General features: G+C 42.6%; 1 protein-coding gene across 30 annotated transcripts in view; it reads left to right on the top strand.

Annotated features, from left to right (window-relative positions):
* NRXN1 (neurexin 1) overlaps positions 1 to 25,887 on the top strand; it is a 738,722-nt gene that overhangs the window by 424,738 nt on the left and 288,097 nt on the right. The window contains exon 1 of one of the 30 annotated variants that reach the window (XM_075413192.1): positions 14,424 to 15,571. The exons of 26 other annotated variants lie outside the window; for them this stretch is intronic. In XM_075413192.1, coding sequence (XP_075269307.1) covers positions 15,334 to 15,571 — 238 coding nt within the window. In that variant the 5' untranslated portion in view covers positions 14,424 to 15,333. Of the gene's footprint in view, positions 1 to 14,423; positions 15,572 to 25,887 lie in introns of those variants that run through there. 3 more of the 30 variants (XM_075413191.1, XM_075413195.1, XM_075413193.1) reach the window with 3 other exon arrangements.

The following is a 25,887-nucleotide window of genomic DNA, read 5'->3' as shown; positions in this document are numbered from 1 at the left end:
TACGCCTGCAGCATTTCCTAGGTCTTGTGATGGCATCCTATGGGATAATATTTTCGCATTCCTCTAGGGACGCTGATTCTTGAAGTCAGTGTGTATGACATTGCAGCTGTGAATTTGATTAGATAATAATGAGGTTTATTTTTATCCAATTATTCTCATTTTTTATCACAATTCTTGTGTTATTTAGATGCTTCATATTTTCTAGATATACTATCCTAATGAAGAATCTGGAATAGAACCATGAGCCAAGATTAATAGGTTTTAAATCTGTGTTTAGAAAGTTGCAGAAAAGTACTGTGAAGCAGGAAGGTAATGCAAAATGTGTCAGGAAAGACTCACATGGTTGAGAATTACGTTTTGAGATAATTTTTTTGAATGGTAATGCAGCTATCAGCAGTGGAGGAGTGAGCTGCAACAGTTAAGTTTTAAGTTGTGGGGATTCAGTTACAATACGGATCAAAGGAAACTATTTCTTTGAAGAACAGTGGACAGAGAATTACTGACAAGAGAGTGTCCTGCTGAAAACAAATTCAATAGTCATGATGATCTCTAATGAATTTAGTAAGTGAGGGATAAATCTTGAGATACTTTACATGCTAGTAAAAAGGCAAAGTCTTCTCCAAAGGGGGATGTAAGCAGCAGGAACTTGCTCTGGAGACATTCTCTCACTCTTCACATCAGAGCAACTCACGATTGAGAGAAAGAAGAAATGGTGACTATTAGGAGACTTGTCCAGGGTTTAACAGATGGAAATTTACAGAGACATAACTTTAGGAAGGGACATGGAATTTCTGCTCCTTCTTGTCCTCGGTAACAATAATACTCTAACCCTCTCCGGCGTTGAGACTTCATTTTGTTAGCTGTTGCAAGAAAATTTTACTCAAGCTTTGATTTGAAATTTTAAAGTAAGCTCTTTCAGTCATGTTTTAGTTCACTTTTGAAAGTTTCATGCACAGCTGTCCAAATCTGTTCACTGGGTGCTTCTTCATTTGGTACATGTAAGTGGCTGCGTGTAAGTTCAAATAGGAAACCACAGTACCCAACTGTCTGCACTACTCGGGGTAAGCTACAGAGAAAAAAATCACTTAGAGCACAATGTTGAGAATATTGTTCAATAAAATATTGTAATTCAGTAGAAAATTTAAGAGGTTTGAAACTGGAAGTTTTCCTGACTAGGATGATTGAGGGTTAAATCCCATGGGAAAGGACTATTTAATGAGTACTGCTGAGCCCACGGAGTCCAGGAACGTGACAGTGTTTGAATCCCGTGCATGTTACAGATCATAGTAAATAATATAATCCAATCTTGATAAATCATGACAATTTTTGTAAGTGTTAAAAGCTGGCAAATACCCCCACACACATATGTGTGTATGTCGGCTAAAAGTTTGTGTATCACAGGATATTCTTCTAAAACCAAAAGTGGATGATGTAACTTCCTTTACTTTCTACTCTTCTAAAATCTGTGCTTGATGCATTTTCTTCTTTCTTGAATTCATTTGGGGTTGTTTTATTTTATAATCTAGATGAGGATTTTAAGGTGAAGTGGTATTTGCTTTCCTATTCGTTTACTATTGGCCTTGATAAGGTTCGTTATTCTCATATTTTGTTTTCTAAGAAATGCTTCAAACAGGCAAATAGACCTGTCATCTGTAGTAACATCAGATATGGGGCGAAAGAAGGTGATGATAAGAAGTTTACTCATACTTATTTCTTCACCAACTCTGGGTGAGGGGAGGCCTAGAGGAGAGTATTTTCATTTCTGCAGTTAACGATCTCCAGCACAAATCATTGCATGCAAGAGTCGTATTCACAGAGATATAAAGACGAAAAGAACTGCAGGACATCATCCCAGTCCCATCCATAGACTTGTGTCTCTGCCGTTCTGATGTAATTCTAACAGCAGAGACTCCACCGTCTTCTGGGTGATCTTTTATAGCGCTTCCTTATCCTTACTGTTGAGAAGGTTTTCGTAATATCTACCCTGAATCTTAATTGCTGCAATTTAGCACATCTCTTTTTGTCCTATCCATCATTGTTATCAAGAACAGGTTATTTCCTTATTCTTTTGAAAGAACCTTTCATGTATTTGAAAGCTATTATCATGTTCCAACTCAGTTATCTCCTCTCTAGCCTTATTCTTTCAAGCTTTGTCACAGATCATGTTCTCTAGACTCTGGTCATGTTGCTCTCCTCACATTTCTCACAAATGGCTTCTGTCTTCCTGGAGCTCAATGTCCAAATTTGTACCTGGTATTCCTGCTGAGGCTTTATTAATGCTGAGCTGGAGGGAAGAATTACTTCACATTTTTGCAGGCTATCCTTGTGTTTCTACATGCCAACATGCTGTGAGCATATACCGACTCATGGTGTCACCCTGAACCACATTCAAATGTGAAGGCTCACACTGAAACTAGGCAACTAAAGAGAAAAGTACCGATCGTTTTACCCTCCCACGTATCTACTAGATAAATATGATCAAGGTTTATTGAAGATTGATCAACTGACAAGGTATGGGGAAAAAGTCATCATCTTGAAGAAAAATACATTTCCTCTTTACCACAAGAAGATACCAGTGATCAGCATTTACTGATTTCAGAGTGCTTGACTCATCCTGTTAACTAACCACTGGAAATCTGGTACTCTTATCAAGACAGAAATCGTGCATTGCAGATTAACGGCCAGGTTTGTGTTAAGCTCTGGATTTTCTCAGTCCTCGTGTTTGTAGTCACCTAGGTCAGAAATTTTCATGATAAGGTTTTTGTATCTGTGACTGAACATTGATGAAATATCTGCTGATCTCATCACTGTGTCCAAAAACCTCAGTAGTACAGCAGTTTATCCTTCTCACATGAAGAGATTAAATTAGAGATTCTAAATAAATTAACAAAAACTTAACTGTTGTTAACCACCTGGGTCTGTATTGAGTAGTGACGCAGGAATTCCCTGCTGCTAGTCGTGTTTACAACCAATATTTCCCTGAACTGTAGCAGTCCTGGAAAGAAAGAAGCAAACTTCTCCAAATGTAGAACTAGAATTTTTCTTCTGGAAAACTAATCTTGTGATTCTGCTTATTTCTGAGCTTCTTTAGTGGAAGAAAGCCTTTACTGTATTGCTTACGCATTATAAATCTCCTTTGATGAACAAAAATGAAAGACGTGCAAACTAGTGATGATACATTTTATATATCAAAGAACTTTTTTCATGTACTGAGTTGTATAATCGAAGCCAATCTTGACTGATAAGTTACTTTAGAAGTTTTAAGGTTGTAAGCTGTTTCCCTGTGCAATTCAATAGCTTATTACCAGTTAAATATAATTATATGATAAAGTATATAGATCAAATGTTCTAGAGGAATTCCACAAGAAGCAAATGCACTTGCGGGATATACTGTATATCTAAAGGATATTTATTTTAATGGCATAAACATTGCTCTAAATCTCTTTTTGCATTAATGATAAATTGATCATTACTGTGAAGTAGGCGAGAATTAAAAATAGCTTCTAATAATTGATAGCTTATATTGATTTTGCTGGGCTGTTTTAGCACCGACATAGTGTCCAGGCCTTTGGCTTGTATAAATTCCATTCAGGTCAATGGGATGTTGGCTGAAACCATCCAACAGCCTGTGCTTCAGCTCTCACTTTGTGGCGTTCAACCAGAGCGTGTGTATCAGTTTGGAAGTATGTGGCCACATGAGCATTACTCTTGCATACTTTGTAATTTGTAAACCTTTTGTGTGACTGTAATTCTAGTGTAGAAGTTCACTCTTAGCCAAAAAAGAGCTGCTCCTTGTCCCATGCAATGCAAGAGCAAATGCTTCTTTCTGCTACAATGGGAAGGTAAGAAAGAGGGATCCCGATCCCAAGCTTTGTGTTAGTTTATGTGATTGAAGGCAAATACATGCCCTTTTTATGCAACAAAATGCAGAGCACATGCTCCGTTACGTACCCAATGCGCAGGCTGTATCCCTGTTAGATACTTGACACACAGGGTTTGTCTCCTACCACTTGACCTGATGCAGGTGGTGTGCCCACATCTCACACTGAGCTTTATCACTAATATTGTAAGTTTAAATCTGGCAAGCGATTAATTAAGCATAGAACAATTACATTTTCATTAAATCTGGAAAAGTAAATGGAAATTGAGGTTCTTAGTAACAAGCATTGTAAATTTATGCTGTAATATTTAATCTTCCTTTGGTACTTCTGTGTTCCCTGAGTAGGAATTGAGTAAAAACAAAGTGAAGGCTTTCAGAGCATTACTTAGAGTAGGAGTTTTACTGAGTAAAGTGCCCTGATTTGAGCTATAGGAATTAACTAATTTTAGGTTTACAGGCAGTTCTGAGAAGAAAATATTTGAGAGAAGGCTTGTTCAGTCCAACTAAAAGTAGTGACGAAGAAAAGGCATTTAATTTTTTTAAACCAAGACCACAAAAAATGATGAAAGGGAGCATTTTAAAAATTAAATCATTTTTTAAAATATCATGTTTTAATTTTTATAATGTGTTCCCTTTATTTTTCACTACAAATAATTTGAGACCTTTTCATGTTACCAAATGAAAAAAAGTTTCACTGCAAGTGTTTTCTCGTCTCCACTGCTTTCACTGCTTTATAAAGCACGTTGATATATCTGGATGAGAAGGACTACACTAGTACTAAGCTTTTTTTAAACAAAACCACAAATCAGTAGCATATACAGTACCAACTCCACTAACAAAACAACAGTTGTGCAAGAGACAGGGATATGGAAAAAACATGATAATTCATATTATATGATTGTCTTCCTCCAATGCATGGCATAATTCTGATTAAAATTACTGGCAGTACTTTGTGTGCATCAAAAGAAAAACAGCTCCAGGAACTGACATCCTGTTAAATGTGGAAGAGCTGTTATAGGCTAGTGGTTCAATATGGTGGTTTTTGAAAACTTCGTAGTGAAAACCCAGTATCTATTATGCCCCTAAGCTTTTCTGGGCAGTGATGCAGAACTACGTAATCAAAGACGGGCAGCAGTGCACCCATATCTTCTCCTGAAATTTATGAAATTTTTAACATGCGCAAAGATTCAAAGAGCAGGTTTCGACCATTATGCTTTTTAGGACCCCATTCTTCTCATTTTACTTGTTAGAAACAAAAATTGATGCAAGATTGTTGGAAGAAATTTGCTGGCTTCCTAAGCCTTTAAAGATATGTATGCATCGTATATTTTTTCTCTGAGTACATCTTTTATTATGCACTGAAATAAATAGGCAAAATTAACCAAGTTTTGATAGAGCCATAAAGTTGCAGCTGAGAAGTCTTGCATTTTCTTTACTGTTACAACCTAGTTTTAAACGATAAGTTGGTTGTGACTCCTCATTTTAGTTATGTAGCAGGTGCCTTGTCTTAGCTAGGAAAAATTTTAATGTAATTCATTAAAAACCAAAACACAGGTATGAATTAAATGATTTTCTGTTTCCAGTCTCTTGCAAGTTGCAGGTAATATTTGCATATATGCTAAGGAGAATGAGCTGAGTCCAACAAAGTCTCTTTACAGTAGCAGTGCTTTCCTGTAGAAGTTGCCCCATTAAGCAAAGTTGATCAGATATTTACAGGATTCATATTTATGTATGTATAAAACCTGAGGAAGGCCCACACATCCATAATTATTATAAACATTGGCATTTATCATGAAGCGATCTCAGAGTGCTTGAAACACAGTATTGCCTTTAATGTCGCACTGAGTGTTCTTATTAGAGCTTTATAGATACAGACTTGTAGGTGTAGAAGACTTAATCCTGCGAGGCACTGTTTAGTAGCGCTTGAAGTTGAAAGCCTTAGAAACCTTTCAGCATTGGTGTGAAGGGTGTAATTCTACCAGGCCATACTCCTGCAGATGGTCTTTATCCTTGTGACTGTTAACATTGACCTAGCTTGTCAATTAGCTATTAAGTGATTAATGGTTTGTAGCGATTTGCCCGAGGTTGCACTTGAAAAGCCATGGCAGAGGCAGATGTAGAACTTCCATCTTTTCCATACTACCAAAGGGTAGCCTAGAGTAATGTTTTAGATGCGGGTACGGCATGTCAACCTGATAGCCTAGCCATGTATCATCACCACAGAAGCAGTTAATTTTACAGTGTCACTGGAGGAGAGATGTGTACTGTGACAGTAAAATGTAGGTAGCTGTCTTTATTTGAATGCTTCAACAAAAGTGTGTATATTTTCTATATTAGAATCTCCTATATTTGTCCTTAGGAAAACAACAGAACGCGTGTATCATCAGATATTCTCCCTCATTAAGTTAATTATCTTTGGCTATTGTAGTAGCTTGATTTTTCTTGCCCTATCAATAGGCCTGCTCAAAGAAGTTCAACATCAAGTGTTTTATCTGTGTTATTGATTGGCTGGAAAGTGATGTGTTTGGGACTCTGTTGGAGCTCCTCTAGTGACTATTTATTTAAATTGGGGAAAAAAATCAGTATTACTTGAAAAAAAAAATAACTAGAGCTTTCATTTAACATTACAAAAGAGGGCATTGCTTAATCCCTGAAGTAGGAAATTGCTTTTCTTCATGATCCATTGCTTTCATACTGTTTCTGGCTGCTGGTGCTGAAGGAAAGAAAAACTATGTTCTCACTTTGTTTTCACTGTATCTATTTTCTTATCCTCTACAAAAACTTGGCTGCTAATTTGTTGTTGAAATAAATAAAGGGAGGGGAGAGCTTGGCTCTGAAAAGATGTGTTTGTCTCAAATGGGCATTTGTAAATATGGAAGCAAAACAAAATTTTATGTGGGAAACTGAAAAAAATGAAATTAAGGATTTGAAATAGTATATCAAAGCTGAAGTGTGTGAGATATTGCTGTTCTTTGAGATGCCGTTACTGGTTTATACCTAAACTCAGCAGCATGTTCCCAGAAGACGAATGTTGCTAAGGAGTGGTTTTTCTTGTGTTCTGATCTTGTACATGTACAGAGAGAAAGAAAGTGACAATTAAAAGCAAAAGGCATAGCTGGCTGAAAATGATGGTATCTTGTTTCACCTTGCTTAAAACTCATTCTTTTTTGTTAAAAGCACCTGTTGTTTTATTGCTTCTAATATGCATTACAGAAATATAGCGTGTTACAGCTCAGGGCTGGAAAACACTAATGGACTGCAACTAAGGAATGATTATTTAACTTCAGAAGTTACAATATTTAGTTAATGATTCCCTGACATTGTCAGGACAGGTCACACTATGCATTTTAAAGAAATTATGAGTTAGCAGCAGCGGTTTGTATTTTTATCCTAGCAACAGGAGTAAGAGTTGTGTTTTTCTCTTTTCGTATCAGTGGTGACTTTTGTTTCTTTTTTTAGTCTGATTGCTTGTGTTTGGTTTTGGTTTTTTTTAATCCATTTAGTCTTGCAAATCATAATCAGAGGTTATGCTAGCAAAATATCAATCTGAAAATAATTGCAGTAGCGAGGTTTTGATACTGTATGTAACAGAAGAGATGTAGGTTTTATTGTGAGTTTTTGCTTGTGCAAGACCACACCATATGCCCAATAAAATCTTCATTAGAAAGGCATTAGTAGATTAATCCAACTTACTCTGTGGTTTATTTTATTTAGAATGTAATAAGGTAAGTTCATTAGTTTGCAGACTTAATGTTTTCTGCTGTACCTCAAAGCAACCAGTAACAATTCCACTGAGACTCCGCAGATCTCACTAACACCTGTCAAGATAAACACACGGCTCTCTGGGGGAATCATCTTGGCAACATAACTGAGGAAATCTGGAAAAAAAGTAAGTCTTTCACACACAAAAGAGTGTTACACAGTATAAACTTGATTAATGATTTTTCACATGCCTCTGAGGTCATATATATCTCTTTAAAGTGGAAAAAAAAAGTCAGATCAATCTCTGAAGAACAAATATTTAGGAATGTACAATACTGCATTTGAAATGTATTTTAAAGAAATTGAAGGATGTAGAATAATTATGTGATTTGAACTGAGCCTCAGAAAGGCTGTTTGAGACAAGCAATTGAGTCTCCATCCCCCAAGGGCTAGTATATTAGATTACAAGGATTATTGTAGTGGCAGTATTTGTGCCACTACATTTAAGATTATATCAGCATTTCCATTTTAAACCTGTATGTTCAGAGTTTCATAACTCAGCTATAGAACATTTTCTTGGCGCTACAAAGAAATACGGTTTCTGCACAACGGTGTCACTTTTTGGAGGTGGGGGGGAAGCAGCAAAGCAGCTTAAAGCTGAATAAGTACTTGGACATTTTAAAGTTATGAATGCCAAAAGTTAATGCCGCCTTCTTACAACTCTCCTCTTTAAATTCAGTTATTTCTACAGCTGACTTGTGACACTACTGCTGTCTAGAGTCTAAAGCAATGTATTGAACTAGAAGAGTGGACAGAACAGTAGCAGGCTGTACCTTACCCCTTTCTTTCCCGATATTGTTACAGGACTAATGTTGTTCAGGGAAGGCCGGAGATGGAACGCCACTGTACACCCTCTTCTCCACCAAGGCCAGGAAGGGGGGGGAGGGGTCGAGATCGTGAATCGTGATGGGCAGTATCTTAGAAATCCTGTCAGGAAAAATCTGCATAAAAATGCACTCCTTACTGTTGTTAACTTTAGGCACTCCACAAACATCATTTAGGGCTCTCCTGGCTACCAGTGGGATTCCCACAAAAAAAAAGGGAACTAACTTTTCTTTGCAAGGTCTTGAAACTCAATTTGTCCATTTTGGGGCCATTGCTTTTTGAGTCTGGTTTGAGCTTGGCCCTGCCATAGCATTTAATATCTCAGGTGTTCTGTATGGTAAGCTGTAAGAAGAGCTGCAAATAGCCAAATACATACACTTTTCCTATTTCTGGAGACCTTTATAAACAAATAGGCTTTGCATATATTTTTTATGCTTTTACTGTATACAAAAGAGCACAACGCTGGATTCTGTTATTGGCATGTCACTGATCTCATCAAACTTCTTGATGACTAATTTGCAACCTATTTTTGTGATTTTTTTTTTTTTTTTTTGTCCCTAGCTGGAGTATTTGCTGAGCAGTTCAAATTAGCAGCATTTGAGCTGTAGTCAGGGACCTCTCTTTTCTGCGGCAATGCAGTGCCAATTCTTGCGGCAGCACTGGTAGAAATCAGAGAGACTTTTGCAGGTTCTGCAGCAGTCTAATTGCCCATAGAATTAACTGCTCATGCAGTAGTCCAGAGAGAACATGAGTACAGCCTGCCCTGCTTGATACGGGACTACAAATCTCTTAAATATCTCCATGTATATACATGTGGATTTGGCCTTAATTCCTGTGGCTTTGTATTGGAATGAAAGGAGGAACCTAGCCAAAGTGTTAGCACCCTTTGTGCAAAGTTAGACAAAAAAAAAAGAAAGAATACAAAATTAAATGGCATTGCAGCACTGGCAGACAGCAGAAGACAACCCCCAGTGGAGTACAAGCCATCCACCTCAAGGCAGGTTAAACCAGGGCTAGCACAAGTAATGGTAGGTGGACTTGACATGAAGACTGATGGACCAACCAGGGCTATTTCAGACCAAGAGAGAACTTCCTTTCAGGGTCAAAACTCCCCATTGGAAAATGTTCTCCAACCAGCTCCTTCTGTTCTAAATTGAAGGGATCTGACTTATGTGCATGATTCAGTAGAATAAAACAAAATAAAAATCAGTTTGCTTTTGACAGAAGGGAATAGAGAGAAGGAGATTATTTCTGTCTCTATACACACAGAGTCAAGAAACATTTAATATGAAGATTTAATCCTATTTGGATGGACAGATCTATGGACAGAAAGACTTGCTAACTGTACTGGGATTTATTTTGTACTATACACAGAGAGAGAATAGCTGCCCTACAGAGAAAGCAGTCTAAGTATTTCCATTATAAGCTTCCTTTTTTTTCACATGATCAGCAAAAAATTTAATTTCTGTGTATTTTATGACTGCACAAAACCTTCACCCATCTCTTCTAGAATTCTGTTTTTTACCGTCCAAGTCTCTGAGTAGATCACACGACAGTTTACTGGCTTCCTTTCTAAAGTAAAGGGTTTCTAAGTTACATAGGGTTAGGACACAAACTGCCCATAGTCATTCATGGGTGACAGGCCTCGGTTTAGTACCTTGCAATTCATTGGCTTTTGAAAGAAACATTCTCAGCTGTTTAAAAGAGGAAGATTAACACTTTCAATGTTATCAGTTTCTAGTTTTGGAAGCTTCTTAAATTCGTCAGAGTTTAGTGGTAGGTGGAAACATTAGCTTGAATGTTTTCTTCTCTAAGCCACTGTCTGTAGGATTCTAGGCTGCAATCACAAAATGCCCACAGGTTTTCAAATGAAGTGAGAATCCATACCCAGCAGTGGAGAAAAGCTATACTAGAAAAACTTAGGAAGTGTGTTGGGAAGTGTGTCAAAGTGTTCATTGAATAGTATTCCCTGTAACGGAGATACATATTTGTGGAGGGGTTTTTTTGTCTCTGAGTTTTTGAGCTCAAGCACTTGAGCTTCAGGAGTTTAAGAATGGATGTTACAACACTAAGTGCAGGATTTCATCTCTGGAGCGCAGTAGTGGCTAGAGAAAGCCTGGTTGCATAAGGCGGCACTTTTAACCTAAAGGACCTCTGAATTTAACTGAGAGCTTCTGCTGGCCTAAGGCGTGGTCTGCACTTCAGTTTTGCTGGTGTTGCCAAAGTCGTTAATCTTAACTGATATAGCTGTATTGACAAGAATCAGGGTGTAGAGAGGTACAGTTGTACCAGCAAGAAGTATCTGATTTTGTCCACGGAAGTAGTGTAAATGATACTCATGGAAGTACTGTTTTTGTTTGCATAAATCTTCTTTAGGAGCATTTGATTTTTATAGGGTAATGGCATTAGAAGAAGGCAGGGAAAGATGTGTTTTTTACAAGTAAGGATATTCCTGCTCATAAACTTAGAAACCTACTGGTATTAACAAGGTTCACTTGGTGCAAATAACTTGATTAAAAGTCACTTTTATTACCAATGTGACCTGCACAGGGTGTTAAATGGGGTTAAAAAACCCCATTAAATTAACTTTACAAAGTTTCCGAAATACTAAAACCCAACTTATGAACACTGTAGTTTTATTTTCACACTTTATTTGCCATGCCTGCAATGGGACATTTATTTGTCTACACAAACTCTTGTTTATTGCCTTCTTTTGTACCACTTCTTTGTTCTTTAGAGTGAACCTTCACAGGCTGATACCACAATGTCGATTGCGTTTCGAGTACATGATTTTGTGCCCTTGGGGATTAAAACCAGATTATTTCAACTTCAGCTAGTTCTCAGCTAACAAAGATTCATACTCTTATACCGGCAGGAGGTAAAAAAGCAAGTATTTTAAATACGAAACGCTGCTTACCATCGGTTTTTGGAATGTTTACTTGCAGATGCTTTTAACTTTTACTTTTCATTAAAAAGCTTAACTTTGAGTGCTAGGACACCCAATTAAGCTTTTTAAACGAAACATGAAAAGACTAGAAGTACCTGACTACCAAGATTTGCTTCAAATTGGAAAGAAGTGCTTGCTGTTATCACAAAAAACTGAGCGAGAGAGGATTTTACTTCCTGGAATTCTCTTCTTTTGCCTCCCTGCTCATCTACCTTTCACTTGCTTTTATACACACTTGCTTCTTCACCTTCCTTTTCACCTTCCTGTTATTATTTTCATTTTCAAATTTCTTATGGCATTTTCTGCAAATCACTTTTCTCCATTTCTCACCCGTACACTGCATTGGATCACCTCTCTCCTCCCTGGAATTTGGATAGTGCTCCTCTTGTTTCTCGCTGTGGTTCTGATAGAAGGGATCTTCACGGTATCAGTTCAGAGTGCAGAGCCAGGAACATGTCAAATGTGATGAGAGCTGGTGCTTACAAGGTGCCGAGCCCATTGCCAGATCTAGAAGGCAGTGCATACTGAGGCTTCTCCCTTCCCATTCACGTTTTAACCGGGTACTTAAAGAGTGAGATGCCTAAATAGCTTTGTGGAGATTGGCCTTTGTCTCCTCAACTCTTGGTTTGGATAGGAAGAGCAAAATAATCCATTCATTTAACAGTCTCTAAGTAGCATTTAACATCATAATGTAACACCTAAAAATGACTCATTATCATCTATCCCATAAAAAAACTTGTCTAAGTAGTCTCTAAACAGATTTAAACTAGGAAGTTTAGTGGCAGTTATGTGTGTGCACTGCATAAATAGTGCACATTTAATAATGCCGATCACTTAAATACCGTTTTCATCTTCAGTAAAGTATTAAATGAAGTACCTTTGAAGTACCTAAATATTTTATTCATTTGTCCTCGGTACTTCAGCACCTTAGGCCTCCCTGACGCAGTAGATGGCAGATGGAGTAAGAATTTAGATGAAGGTGCTGAAGATACAACCATACCCAGCAACGGAGAGAAAGAAGGTGGCTTACACAGAGTCCTGCTGTATCCGCACCAAAGTGCGCCTTAGCTGAATAATCTGTGGTCAGGCGACTGGGGACCAGCCAATGCTTTCCTGGACGTCAGCTCCCACCGAGAGGCAGCAGAATACAGCTCTCGATGGAGGCCTGAAACCAGCCGAGCAGAAGTTGGTCTAGACAGGACTTGCCAACTGAAATTGTATCCCGACGACCGGGCTGCCAACTGTACTGTTACACGGTTGGCAATGCCGGCTTCCTGTTTCAGAGAAGTGACAACAATTTCAAGTTACTCGTCTGTGGGATGTCTAGAATCATTAAGAACAGTCGGTTAACTACCGCGTGTTTCTAAAACGGCAGCAGCGTGTGAACAGTTTACTGAAAAACTGGTTCCAGTGACTGAAATATTTTGTTTCCTGAATCGGATTGATAGAAAACCTAGTGGTATTTATGGATAAAAGTTCTAACTCTTATTGCTTGCAGGGCCTTGAATTTCAGAAGAGTTGGCCAATCCAGGCTTTAAGATTTCTTTCATGTTTCCTTCCTCCATTAACTCTGAAACTCAGAGAGTTTTATTGTGTTTTATTTTTTAAGAGGCGGCAGCGTATGTCGGCTGCAAGCATGACAGTTTGCAAAATCGGGACTTCCTACTTCTTTCACACCCGGGTTTCTTGAGACAGGTTGGAAAAGTCACCGGTTCCCGGTGGCAAGCCGCGGGTGGCGGGGGACAGCCCCTGCTCAGGGGCCGGGGACCCGCGCCGCACCCGCTCCTGCGGGGTCCCTCCGCTGCCCGCGGGCGCGTCCGCGCAGCGCAGCGGGGGCTCGGGCGCGAAGCCTTGCCGCTCCTTTAAGATCGTTTTACCCTTCGCCTCGGCGCCTCTGCGAAACTTTGGGGCTGCTGGGGGGGGGGGGGGGGGGGTGTCGGTCTGCACCCCCACCCGGGGCAGGGCTCCGGGGCTTTCAGGGTGCTCCTCGCCGGGGGGAAGCAATCCGCCCGCGGCCGGGGCGAAACGCCTTTGTCTTTGCTCAGCCTGCGCAGCCCAGGGAGGGCTGTGACTTCCCCTTGCACCGGCGTGAATTAGAAAGTGCCTCAGCGAACCGCAGCGGTTTTCCTTTAAATTGACGCGAAATAATGTCTTAAAAAAGGCATTCTCACCCCCGCTGCTCGCCCTCCCCCTACCCCGCCCCCCTGACCTGCCGCTGCCGAAGGCACGGCCCGGGCGCTACGGCGGGCTGGGGACGGGCGAGGGCGCGGGGCGGCGGGAGCGCGGGGCGCGCACACCCTGCCGTGCCCAGGTGCGGTACTGCAGCGGCTGTGGGGCCCGCCGAGGCGGGGAAGGGTTTTCCCTTTGAACGCAGACCTGCGCTTTCCAAGCGTGACATCTCCCGTTTCTGGGGGTGAGGGGGGGGTAGAGTAGCCCTTCCCCCTGGTTTTGAGGCAGGAGGGTGGGGTGTGCGCGGCGCGGGGCCCCGCACCCGGCGGGCGATGCTGGAGCTGCCGGCGCCCCCCTGCAGCTGAGGGGCGGGGGGGGGGGGGGGTGGGCCTCAGCCCAGAAATGTTTCTTCCATCTCAGAAACCTTTTTTTTCTTTTCAGCCCAGTTTGCGGCCGCGTCTGCGGGTGGGCAGCCGAGGTGCGGTGGTGGGGTAGTGCCGGGGGAAAAAAAAAAGGTAAAAAAAAAAAGGTAACTCTTTGTTAGGCGCCGCGTGTGTAATTACCGGATAATCAAAGCCGATGCTCGAACAGACCGAGGGAAAGATCTGATGGGCGAAGTTTAGGCCAATTAAAAGATTTCGGAATCGTTCTTTTTCGGACGAAAGTGGGTTTTCAAGACGGGTACATCCGAAGCGTCGGAGGCGGGGCAGCGCGCCCGCCGTGCTGCTGACTCCGCGGCGGCGATGGGCGGCGGGCGGGGGGTAGAGGCGTGTGTGTGAGTGTTTTGTGTGTGTGTGTGTTGTGTGTGTGTGCGTGTGCGCGTCCCCCGCGCCGCGTTCTGGCCGTGCGCGTCTTCCGCAAGGCGGAGGAGAGGCAGCGCGGCTGTGCGGGAGCTGAACTCAGCCTCCCTCTTTAACACAGGCTCGTCCCTCTGCATTGCATCCCGGCTTCTGCGATTTGCTGTGCGGAGACTGCAGATTTGCATAGCCCTGCTCTTCGCAAGCGTGGCTGGTTTTTTTTTTTTTAAATTTTCTTTCCCCCCCCCCCCCCCCCCCCCCTTCTTCCCAGCTTCTTTCATAAGGGTGCACTATTCTCCCTGCAAACATCCTCGGGTATTACTGTCAGTAGCCAGACCGCCGAGCCAGCCGGAGCAGCCCGGTTATTGTCTGGCGGCGTGTGCGGGCGTGAGTGCGTGTGTGCGTCGCCGGGAGGGAGACCGCTCGGTGAGGGCTCACCGGCTCGGAGATGAACGGAGGGAAGAGCAGCGGTCTGATATTCCTCTGCTTTCCCAGCGCTGGCTGATGGAGCGGCATCCCCTTTTTCTCTTCCTTAGCAGAAATGTGGCACGATTGGCTACGCTGTGGATTACTGGGGATGGGGGAACGCTCGGCGCTCTCGTAGCCCGCGCGACTGTGGAGTGTTGTTAATGAGCACCAGCCCCGGGAAAGCCGAAGCGAGCGGTCGTCTGAGCGCGGGGCTTTTCCTCTCTTCCACCTCCTTGCCAAGGCTCTGAACCGCCTGGATTCTCCGCCTCTGACTATGTCTCGGATTGTTTTGGGTAGAAGAAGACCCGGAGAAAAGGATCCCCGTCAGCTTTCCCGCAGGGAAGAGACGGCTTGCCTGGTGCGGTGAGCTGCGGCCGGCGCCGTGTGCGTGCGTGCGAGCGCACCTCTCCCCAAAGTTTCCCTCCTCGGCCGCGGCTGCTGCTCCTCCCGAGGACGCGGCGGGCCGGCTCGCCGTGCGCCGGAGGATGGGGGGGCTCCTCGGGGGCGGCCCGGAGCCGGGACCTGGCGGCGGCGGCAGCACCGGGGGCCGCTTGGCCCTGCTCTGGATAGTCCCGCTCACCCTCAGCGGCCTCCTCGGGGCGGCGTGGGGCGCCTCCAGCCTGGGCGCTCACCACATCCACCATTTCCACGGCAGCAGCAGCAAGCATCATTCAGTGCCTATCGCGATCTACAGGTCACCGGCTTCCTTGCGAGGCGGACACGGTGGGTCTGGACGCCGCTCGGTACCCCGCACTGTCCCGCCCGCCCCGCAGAGGTCAGGCGCGGGCCGCCGGGACCCCGCGGGCCGGGGCCGCTGCCGCGGTCGGTGGGAGGGAGGGGAGCGCGGAGGGGAGGCGGGAGGAGGGCTGCGGCGCCGAGGCCGGTCCCGCCGGGAGCCCCGCCGGAAGGGGTGCGGGCCCGTCCCGCCGCTCCCGCCTCGGGGTCGCGGGGGGCTCGGGCGGGCGGAGGGCGCTGCCGGGGCATCTCCTGGGACCGGCGGCGTCCCCGCGCTGCGCGCCCCGCGGAGCCCCGGCCGGGTCGGTGGGCGGGCGGGGGGCTCTCCCGCACCCCTCCGCTCCCCCACCCGGCCGCAGACGGAGCCGGCTGGAAAGCCCAGCCCGGAGCCGCGGACCGCGGTTGGGAGCGCCCCGGCAGCGCCGGTGTCCCCCCCCCCCCCCCCCCCCCCCAGCATCCCCGGACCCCGTCCCGGGGCCACGCACCCCGGTGCCCGCTGTCCTGCGCCGCGGCGAGGGGCTGAGCTGGGCAGGGAGCCGAGGGACCCCGGCGAGGGGCGGGGAGGGAGCCGGTGCGGTGCTAGAGCATCACGCTCTTTCCGATTCATCGCCTTGGTCGAAAGTCGGTGAACTAAAGCAAAGGTCAGCTAATTACACGCGGGCTTGGGGTAGAAGTGAGCTGAGAACGGGGAATAACGCCCACCGTAGCGGTCGGGAGAGGGACGGAGGCAGAATCCTTTTCAGGTGCAACCACATTTCGTTTAGGAATTACAGTGCTCCGGCACTTAGTTTCTGAAGTGACAAGAACCTGCTTCAGTGCCCTTTAAATAGCCCCGTTACAGTTTTTCTCTTTCTTTTTGCATGCATGTTTACACGAACCTATACATAAATACACGCAAAATGGATATGCGTATGTTCAGCCTTACCAAAAGCTGTAAAAGAAAGCGAAACACCAGACTGTGTTTTAAGGATTTAAGACCAAAGCCTCCCTTTGTCTCTGAGGGAGGAAAGAAAGATAAAGAAAAACCCTTGTTGGCTTCTGATTAGATTATGCAGCTTCATTCTTCTTCATTTTCTCATCTTGCCTTGCTTCATTTGCACGATCATGCGATGTCATTTACAAGCTTTGCTAAGTAAAAACCAGATCTTGCGCTTAACCTTTGCATCTCTGTGCAAGATGACCCAGTTGCAGGCACGAGGTAGTTAGGATTTATTGGATTTTTTCCAGTGATTAACAATGCTAGCCTTGGTGGATACGATAATATTGTTTACCTGAAAATTCCCACTGTCTGCTAAATAGACTTTAATACTCAACTGCTAGAAAAGGCAAAGTGCACAGAAATAACTTTCTCAAGCATTTTGTTAATTTTTTTTTTAAAAGTTAGATATCTGATCTAATTAAAAACAAAAAAGACTGAGAAATTCAGGCCACCACTCTCCTTGTAGTGCAGAGGCAGTGCAAGATTGAGAATGCTTCACGTTCTGTACAGTATGTGCTTAAATGCGAAAATTAGAGATGTATGTGTGTGCATATATGTGTAGATTCTTATTATTCTTTTGATTTCTGCCTATATAGGAATATCATTTAGGGCTTGCTATTAATTTGAGGGAAGGACAAAAGAAGGAGGGGAAAAGAAACATGATTGTAGAGGTACCAGCTACAATTTCTTAGAATGCATTTTAAAATCACACCTTTTGTCAGTTTTAAAACACATTACCTTGGACCCAATCAAAGGGTGATGGTGTAAAAAGGCAGCTTTCTGAGGAGAAACGAGTCTTGTTAAAGAAAATGAAAGATGAAGTGGTGGAGCTGCCACTTAAGGACTTCATAGGGAAGCCCAGGAGCCTCTCCAGAAGTTAAGTAGCTGATTTTACAAGATGAAGGATCTTGCATGTCGTAAGAATGCACTTCAGAGTCTTTGCTTTTCTGTGTTTATTAGAAATTCCACTATCCAACAGTGTTTTGAAACATCTAATTCCTATTAATTCTTCAGAGAGGCGTTTCCATTAGCCTCTCTAAGCCTGACAGAAGCATTTCTCTTTCTGGCTGAGCAGGGCTGGACACAGCTCCTGTGGAGCCCACCACCGCATGTCTAAGCATTTGCCAGAGGGAACTGGGTGAGGGAAGGGGGGTGTTCTTATTCCTTATCCCGGTGTCGGAGTGCCCTTCTCCTGTGTCCCAGCTCCTGCTGGCTGAGCCAGGTGAGACTGGAAATTTGATTTTCAGGCTGGTATCCTTCAGCGTTAGCTCCATTCAGTTTTGCAGTTATTCTGTTCTAGTCTAATACGATTGTACGTAAACGCCGTCTTTATGGTGACCTCATGCCTGCTATTTTGTCAGCTTTTTGTCGCATCCTACCAGTTAAAAAGTCGAAAAGAGCTTTTAGTGTAGGTCAATTAGTCGATCCCCGATAAAAGCGTAGCTCTCTAATGTTGTGAATTAAAGTGTCCAAGGAAGGAGAAATGATCTCTTTGCCCAGGCATTCAATAAATGTCACCACAGTCCTCAGACACCCACACCATCCTCCTCTACCCCTGGCTAGCCCTGCCACCCCCATCCACTCAGCAAATGCTTTGATTTTTTTATTCTTCCACTTTTCCTTGAGCCAACCCAATTCCAGCTAATAGTACAAGCAAAACCAGAAGCCCAGCATGGTTGGATTTTTTCCCTTTCTTTTGAAAAAACAAACCACAGTCTTGCTGATAACACTCTCATCAGGTCATTTTGCTGGGATTTTCCTGAGTAGTATGAGCTCATGTGATTTTAGTGGACAGTAGTGTGCGTCCCAGAGACATAAACAGAATTCCAACCAAGCAATAAGCTCACCCTATTAAACAAAAAGTAGTTCAGCATACAGTTTTTTTAATATACTAAAAGTAAAACTTAAAAGTCTTTCAAGCTTGACCAAACGATTTTTTGACTTTGCTTGCTGACTCTCATTAAACTTGGTCATGTGAAAGATGGCTGAAAGAATCAAAAGTTTAACCACAGGAAGGAATAAGAAGATAATTCTCTGGATCATCACATCAGCAATGAATAGAGAAGTACAGAGAAGTAAGAGAGAGACTAATGTTCAAAAGTGTAAGTCCTAGGCTGCTCAGCACTTGCCAGTGGTCTCTGCAGCACGTGGGGTGGTTGATGATTCATGTTCGTATCTCCTTGCTCCGTTTAAGAAGGCGGCTATTGCTTTTGTTATAGCTGTATCTACCATGCAGTCTTTTTTTGGAATAGATAGAGTAGCTCACACTGCAATGCCTCTAGATCACAAAAAAGATGGACTGTCCATGGCAAAGCCCACATAAAAGGAGAGCGATTGCAACTTTCTCAGTGACTTTCAATGAAGAAAGGCAGTTTCTTTAGGAATCCAGGAACGCGATGGTTCACATGCCAAGTGAAAACTGCACGTTGAATAAGCAAAAAGTTAGAAGTATAGCCATGTAGATGTCTGTTACCGTCCTCGTTCACCCCTTCCTTCCTGCACACACTTCTTTGATGTCTGCTGGGCTGGGCTTTTTATTGCCGCCCAGTTTCTCATTCAGTTACCAAATGACAAGGACAGTATGTCTTCCAGCTGTTTCTTCTTTTCGTGCTCTCAGGATTTTGTTCAGGCTGTTGTCTGATAAATGTAAGTTGATTCTTGGTTTTTTAAATCTGCCAGAGTAGGAGCCAGGAGGTGACTAATGAAATCTTCATGTTGGTATGTGCATGTGCTTGGAAAGTAACGGCGAGAACCGGGAAGGAATAGGATCGACATGCTCACAGGCAGAACAGAAAGAGCTGAGCAGTAGTGTAAGGGTTGTGCGTTTCAAGACCTGGATTAGCATGGTGCCAGAAGGGATTTGACTCACTGAGACTTATGACAAAGATATAGGCCAATGATTTAGGAGGAGCAATGGCAGTCTGAAGTAGAGGGAATAGGGTACTGGGGGCAGTTATTAAGAAAGTGGTAGTTCAGGGTGGGGGGGACCTTTGTGGTGGAGCAGTAGAGGGATTTAAGAGGTTGATCAGAGTGGGTGAAAAAGTGCTTCAACAGCAAGGTTCCTGAGCAGGCAGAAGAGTTTGTGGAAAATGAGGGCTTTGAGGAAGGGAAGTTGACATGTTTTGAAGGTGAGAGCTGAGGCTGAGCATAGGGCTCATGTCCTACCCAGCAAGTGCCCTCCTTCCGTCTCTTCTGTCCAGAACGTGATGTGCCAGCAGGGACATGCATGCTGATCTCCCACTTCTGAGCTAGGCCAGCTTCTTCCAGTCCCTGCTTTGCCATTGTTGCTGAAGTTCATGTGCACTGGATTCATCCACGTTATGTCCATTTAGAGAGACTTCTGTAGCAGAATCACCAGCTCGCCATTACTGTAGTGCCAGACTGTGGGCTGGATCAGGCAGCCCTTGTTCGCTAAAGATGCCTGTTGAGCTCGCTTTTGCTAAGTAAAAATAGCAGGACTGGAATTGCAACACTGTGATGAAATCATTTATATGACCACTGTGAAAAATATGACCAAAACAACTTTGAAAGACGTGCGTGTGATGTATAGATAGAATTTTATCTGTGTAACAAAACTGCAAGGAAAGATTTATTAGTGTAGGTAAAAATAATTTTATGGCCTCTTATTTTTTATATACTGGAATTGTTATTTCTGCATGTAATGATAATAAAATAAATATTTTTAGGGGTTAGGGTAAATGAAATGGCATTTTTTTGGTTAGAATGTGCTTAATGTGTAGCAGAAAAGGGTTATATTTTGATTAAAGCATTGAATGTAAATGTTTCCAGATGTTCAAGCATCATTACGCGATGTGATATTAGAGGTAGAAGTGAAAAAGTCTCATCTTCATGTTATAATTGCCTTTTTTAGAGAGAGATCTTTTTTAATGTTTTTTTTTCAGACTTCTTTGTATATCACAGTCTTCTTGGTTTATATCTCTTTTTCATTCATGGATTTTCAAATACTTACCAGTTCTCCTGCTCTGAGTACTTCTTACACGTAACTGAGACATTTGCATGTTTGAAGACCGTAAAGCACAGCAGCTTTCTCCACGTCTTTAAATTATATAATTTTTATATCCCCTTTCAAAATTTCCAATATGCTTCATCAGTTATTATCCCCATCAGCTGCCAAAGTATTGACATCAGTTGGAATAAAATGAATAACAAAGCAATTTCAGTCGGCATAGTGGTTAATTGGCTGTGCAGTTAGATATGCGTATTAGGAAGTGAGGTTTCTATGTTATTATTTCTGTCAATATGGCTTGCCAAAGAGGCATACAGTCTTCAGTAGTATTGTGGACAGTCTGGAGCACTGTAATCAAAAGTGGAAAGTTGCTCATGGATTTCTGATAAGCAACCTTATACAAGCCCTACTGCCTTAGTACATGCACAGCTATTGATTGACTGAGGTGCCTTGACAAGAGCTAAATAAATAACAACGCTCTGTTGTCACTTACCAACGATACCACTTTTGCCTCAGCCTGTGGTAACCATGTTTTTCTAGATTTAAAGCATGTTTTATTGTCTTTTAATCAAATACCATTTGAAATAAGTTATCAGAAGAAATTAATTTAGCATTCAATACAGTGTACTTCCTGCTGTTTCTAATTTTCAAAGATGGATTTTTTCTGATAGCAAGAAGTTGACTTGGCTTGATGGGAAGTTTCTTTCTGTATCTTCATTTTAGTCCAGGAGAGAACTCTGTAGACAAAGATTTGATGCACAGCTGCTGTCCCCAGTGTGAGTAAGCAGAACCATTTCTACAGTCCTAGTATTTTCTCAGCTTTCTCACACAGATGGCCATTACCATGGTTAACCACAGGATGATATGCTTGATTATTGCATTTTCAATGGATCACGTAGTGTAGTTCACTGCAGTTAATCTTTTGTCTTCTCCTTGGTCAAAGCTTGCAATAGTTCTTAACCTTTCTGAGTAATCAAGATGACGTTACTGACCCCTTTCTTGTCTTTCCCCAGTTTCAGTTAATCTATCTCTCTGTTATTGAGGCTGATGTCCTCAGGTCTGCTACAGTATCTATACCAAGTTTTTCTAAGCTAACAACTTCCTTTCTGGTTTGTAAATACAGCGTAGGCAGAGCTGATAGATCTTGCTGTGATAATAAGTTGACTTGTGAATGTAGCTGTGATTATAAGTAGAATGGAACAGTCTGATTTGATGAAAGAAAGTGTATTATAAATAACGACGCTGTTCTCTAATCTTAAAAGTAACAAACATAAAGAGGAGAGGCCATGTACTTACCATCATTTAGACATTTTTTTCTTTCCAAATAGCAACATGGATGACTGGAAGTATTTTTCCCCCCTATTTCTCACAGCTTTATATACATTTGTGCTGAAGTGTATGCACGCACACATGTACATATCACAGATGTTTCCTCATAATGAGAAAATGGTCCAAAGTGTTAAGTTGAAAAAGAGAACATTTCTCCAAGAGTTGAAAATGTTAAAAAAATGTTCGATGATGATATCTGCTAACCACAGATGTAATTGGTCAGAGCAATATGATTAATTACTCCCTTCCTCCTTAGTTGACAGAAAAAATGAGCCAGTGAAATAAAGTGGGAAAGGAGGAGGGGAGAAGAAGTAGTGCTGCTGGACGTCACTCCACAGAGTTGGGATAAGGTGGTAGGAGGATATCATGCTTAGAAGCGGTCACCGTCTCTGGCCCATGATTAGTGAATCGCCATAGAAAACTCTAGCAATTGGTTCTGAATTTCTGTAAGCGCTAAACTGGCCAAATCCATCAAAATCTCCCCAATCAAGGGTATGACTGGCTCGTGCACTGTAGGTAGGATGTGAGTCAAAAAGCTTTACCGTTTCTGGGGCTTGGCTAGTAACAAAAATGTACACATACAATAGATCTATGGTAACAGTGATCCTGAATCTCAGAAGGCAAGACAAGGTTGAAGCTGAGGCAGGGTTTGCTTGAAGGGGTGAGGAATGTGTATAGTCTACATATTTGAACTGTAAACGGCACAGTAATGAGTCTTCCTTTTAAATACATAGATAGGTGTTTCCTGAAGAGCTTGCTGCTCAAGCATGGAGAGACGGAGGGCTCAGCAATAAAAGATTTGCTCAGATCATTCTGCGTTCTGGGGCCTTAGCGGGGGATGTGCTCAGACACCTACTCAGAAATGACGGAAGTGTTAACTCTTTCTTTAGCTCTCTTTTACTGCAGCTGTATCTGCAAATAAACTCCAACATGCTTCTAAAGCAAGTTGACTGCTTTCCAAATATCTTCTTTTATCCCTGCATATCTGCAACAGAGTTAGGGCTTCTCTAATTTACTTCATTAATTCAGCTCATCTGCAATTGTAAAATAAAGAAGAGCAGAGAATGACTAGACTTGGAGAAACTTCAGAAAACTCCCAGAAACTTTCTCTACCTTAAAGACGAGTCAGTTGTAGTCTTAATCCATGTTTGCATTGCTGAATCGCTGAAGTTAGTTGACTTTCTCAGTGACCGCAGCAATAAAGCCCTGGGGAGTGTTTGGAAAGGAGATGGGGGCAAATGGTCCTGGGCTTGACTCCTTCTCACTGATCAGTGGAGATGAGGAGCTGTGAAGGAATTGAGGGCTAAAGAAGACACTGTTTGTGATCATTGGCCTGGGCTTGATTTGCTCTTACTGAGGTCAAGCACAAAATTTCCACTGCGTGACCTGATCTGTTGTGCCTCTGTTAGATCTGATGTCCCTCATGCACGCAGCACTGCTGGTGTGGTCTCCCCCCACCAAAACAATTCTTTTCAAGCTGTGAATGGGGTATTGCAAATGATAATGCAAACACATGTATTTTTAAAATAGGTTTGGTGCAGTTAGTGGATGTGTTCACTTTATTTCACATGACAAGAGTTATGAGGGAGCTTTCAGCAAACATAATGAATTGCCATATTTATGGAAAACACATGAGCCTGAATTGAATCATGCTGTTATTTTGGGTTTGGATATTCAGTGCCCACAGAGAGGGGTTTAGGAGTTGTGACAAAACAACAGATGTGAGATTAGCCCCTTTGGCTGTGTCTAAATGCATGCGTCTTAAAATCCTGGTGTCCCAGTTGGTCAGAGAATGCTGTGGCTCCCGTCCAAGCCCCATCCTTCCACCCATGCTCTTCTCCGGCTGGTTTGTGCTTGCAGTCTGCCTTGCTGTGGGTTCTAAATCTGCCTGGGGCATGCACCCCAACCCTGGCATTCAGAGCAGCTCTCAAATACCGCTGTTGTTTATTCTAAAAAAATAAGAAATGCTGTGAGTGTCCATCTTCCTAAATAATCTGTTATATCAGGTGAGGTTAAGTACAACATTATGTGGGCAAGGTAAGGTGGAGGAGAAGTCTACCATTATTTTATTGCTTGGAAGTTTTTCCAAGCAGCTTTTTATTGCTTGGAAATTCTACTGAAGTTTCAGGAGTAGGACGGCTCACTTTACACCCTATCAATTCTTTTTCAGATGCTATGGTTAAGAAACATGCAGCCTGCTTTTGTTAGAAATTGTTGGCTAGAATGTGTGATGTAGGAGGGTATGTAGGCCAAATACTCATTTCAGCTGTGCCGACTTCTAATAGAAAACCAGTCATTCACTAAGATTGAAGCCAGAATTTTTTTTGTAATGGTAATTTTTAACTTTTATAGATATCTTCTCACATTAGCGAATAAAGTTTGCTTTTCATCACTCAGCACAATTTGACAGCTCTAGCTGTTGTCTGACATGAATATAGTAAAATCCACTGTATGGCATTCAGAGGGAGAAGATGGTGAAGAAAGAATAGTAACAACAGTATTTTGCAGTAGCAACAGCAAAACCAAACATATTTGAAGTGTGATGTTTGAATATCTTACTGTGCAAGACATTGCAAAACTGTAGTTAAGCATGCAGATGAGAGGAGTTATTAGTCTGTTAAGAAGACTAGTGGCCTGTCAATATCTAACTCAGACACTTAAATTTCAGTTTGTAGCTGGCAGTGATTTCATGAGTTACATGATTATCTAAACGAGAATGCGATTTGTATGTAAACGTATAGGAGCTTAGTTTCCAAGAGCCTGAGGTCAGCAAAGGTAAATAATTAAATGGTGAATAAATGTGATACATCTGCTAAATGTCTATAGAGGCAGTTACTTTAGATATGGCAATTATTAACACTGATATAAGTTGCAAGTGACTCAACTGATGACTCCTCAGGTCCTATCTATTCGTTGTACTTGTAAGATAAAATTTGCCTCTTGGGGTTTATGCTTTAGACTTTGGGAAGGTAGGTGGGTTTCAATGCAGTCTGTGTATCTCATATGGCTTTTGCTGGCACTTGGATGAGGGACAAATGTCACTGTTTCAGTACAAGGTCAGTGTTGGAGACATGGGGAAGGCTCACTGTAAGCTGGTCGTAGCAACTGTGGTGTGAGTAAATAAATATGTCAGGATTTTGCAAGTCTTTTCTGTTTGTTTCAAGTCATTAACTTGATCTCTGCTGGCTATTTGATAATCACTCTCCTCTTTTTTTTCCTTTTTCCAAATGTAATTATTTGAATTGGAGGAAAAACAGCAAAAAGAATTGTATGTAATCTAGGAGTAAATTTACATATGCATATAATGTGCAATGGTACTTTTGTCTTCTGTAGGGTCGGTTAATTGCCAAAGTATAGTTTGGAAAAAAGGAAATCTTGAGGGGAGAAAAGGAGCCACCGTTATTGCTAAATGACACTTACTGTAAATCATTTCCACATTGCTAAAACCCCCCTGTTTCTGTCATGTCAAAAAGTGGCGTACGTATGTTAACCCTTGTCCTGCATAAGCACTGGTATCTCCATGGTGCCGCAGCGTATCTTGGCAATAGGCTTGTCTGGAATGGTTAGTCCCGTTTCACGGAGAGGAGCTGAGGCATGGTAAATCACCTTCTCATTTGTCTTCCCTCTTGAATGATTCAAAGAAATCACGCAGTGGTCAGATTGGCCATCTGAAAATTCCCTTTGTGTCTCTTGTGCACTTGCCCGTGATAGAAGAGACGTATCTGGGGCATGGCCAGAGTGTGTAACACCCTTGTCAGTTGGCATAGCTTAAAGCAGATTCCATGCTGGTTTAGCGTATGCCATGCCTCAGTCATCCCTCCATAAGCAAGTCATTGGGTAGTGCTTTTCCCACAGCTGTGTGTCAAACAATAAACTAAGCGCAGCAGAGGTTAAGGATTATTCTCTTCAGCCTTTGCTCGTGCTTGTTAATGAATAGCTATCCAGTTTATTTCAGGAGTACACAGCTTTACCTACCTAAATGTGACAGGTATCTAACCGTAAGTCACACAGCAGCTGAAATGGGAAAAG

Source organism: Opisthocomus hoazin, chromosome 2 (assembly GCF_030867145.1).
Source record: "Opisthocomus hoazin isolate bOpiHoa1 chromosome 2, bOpiHoa1.hap1, whole genome shotgun sequence".
NCBI lineage: Eukaryota > Metazoa > Chordata > Aves > Opisthocomiformes > Opisthocomidae > Opisthocomus > Opisthocomus hoazin.
This window is presented reverse-complemented; position numbering and strand designations above follow the sequence as displayed.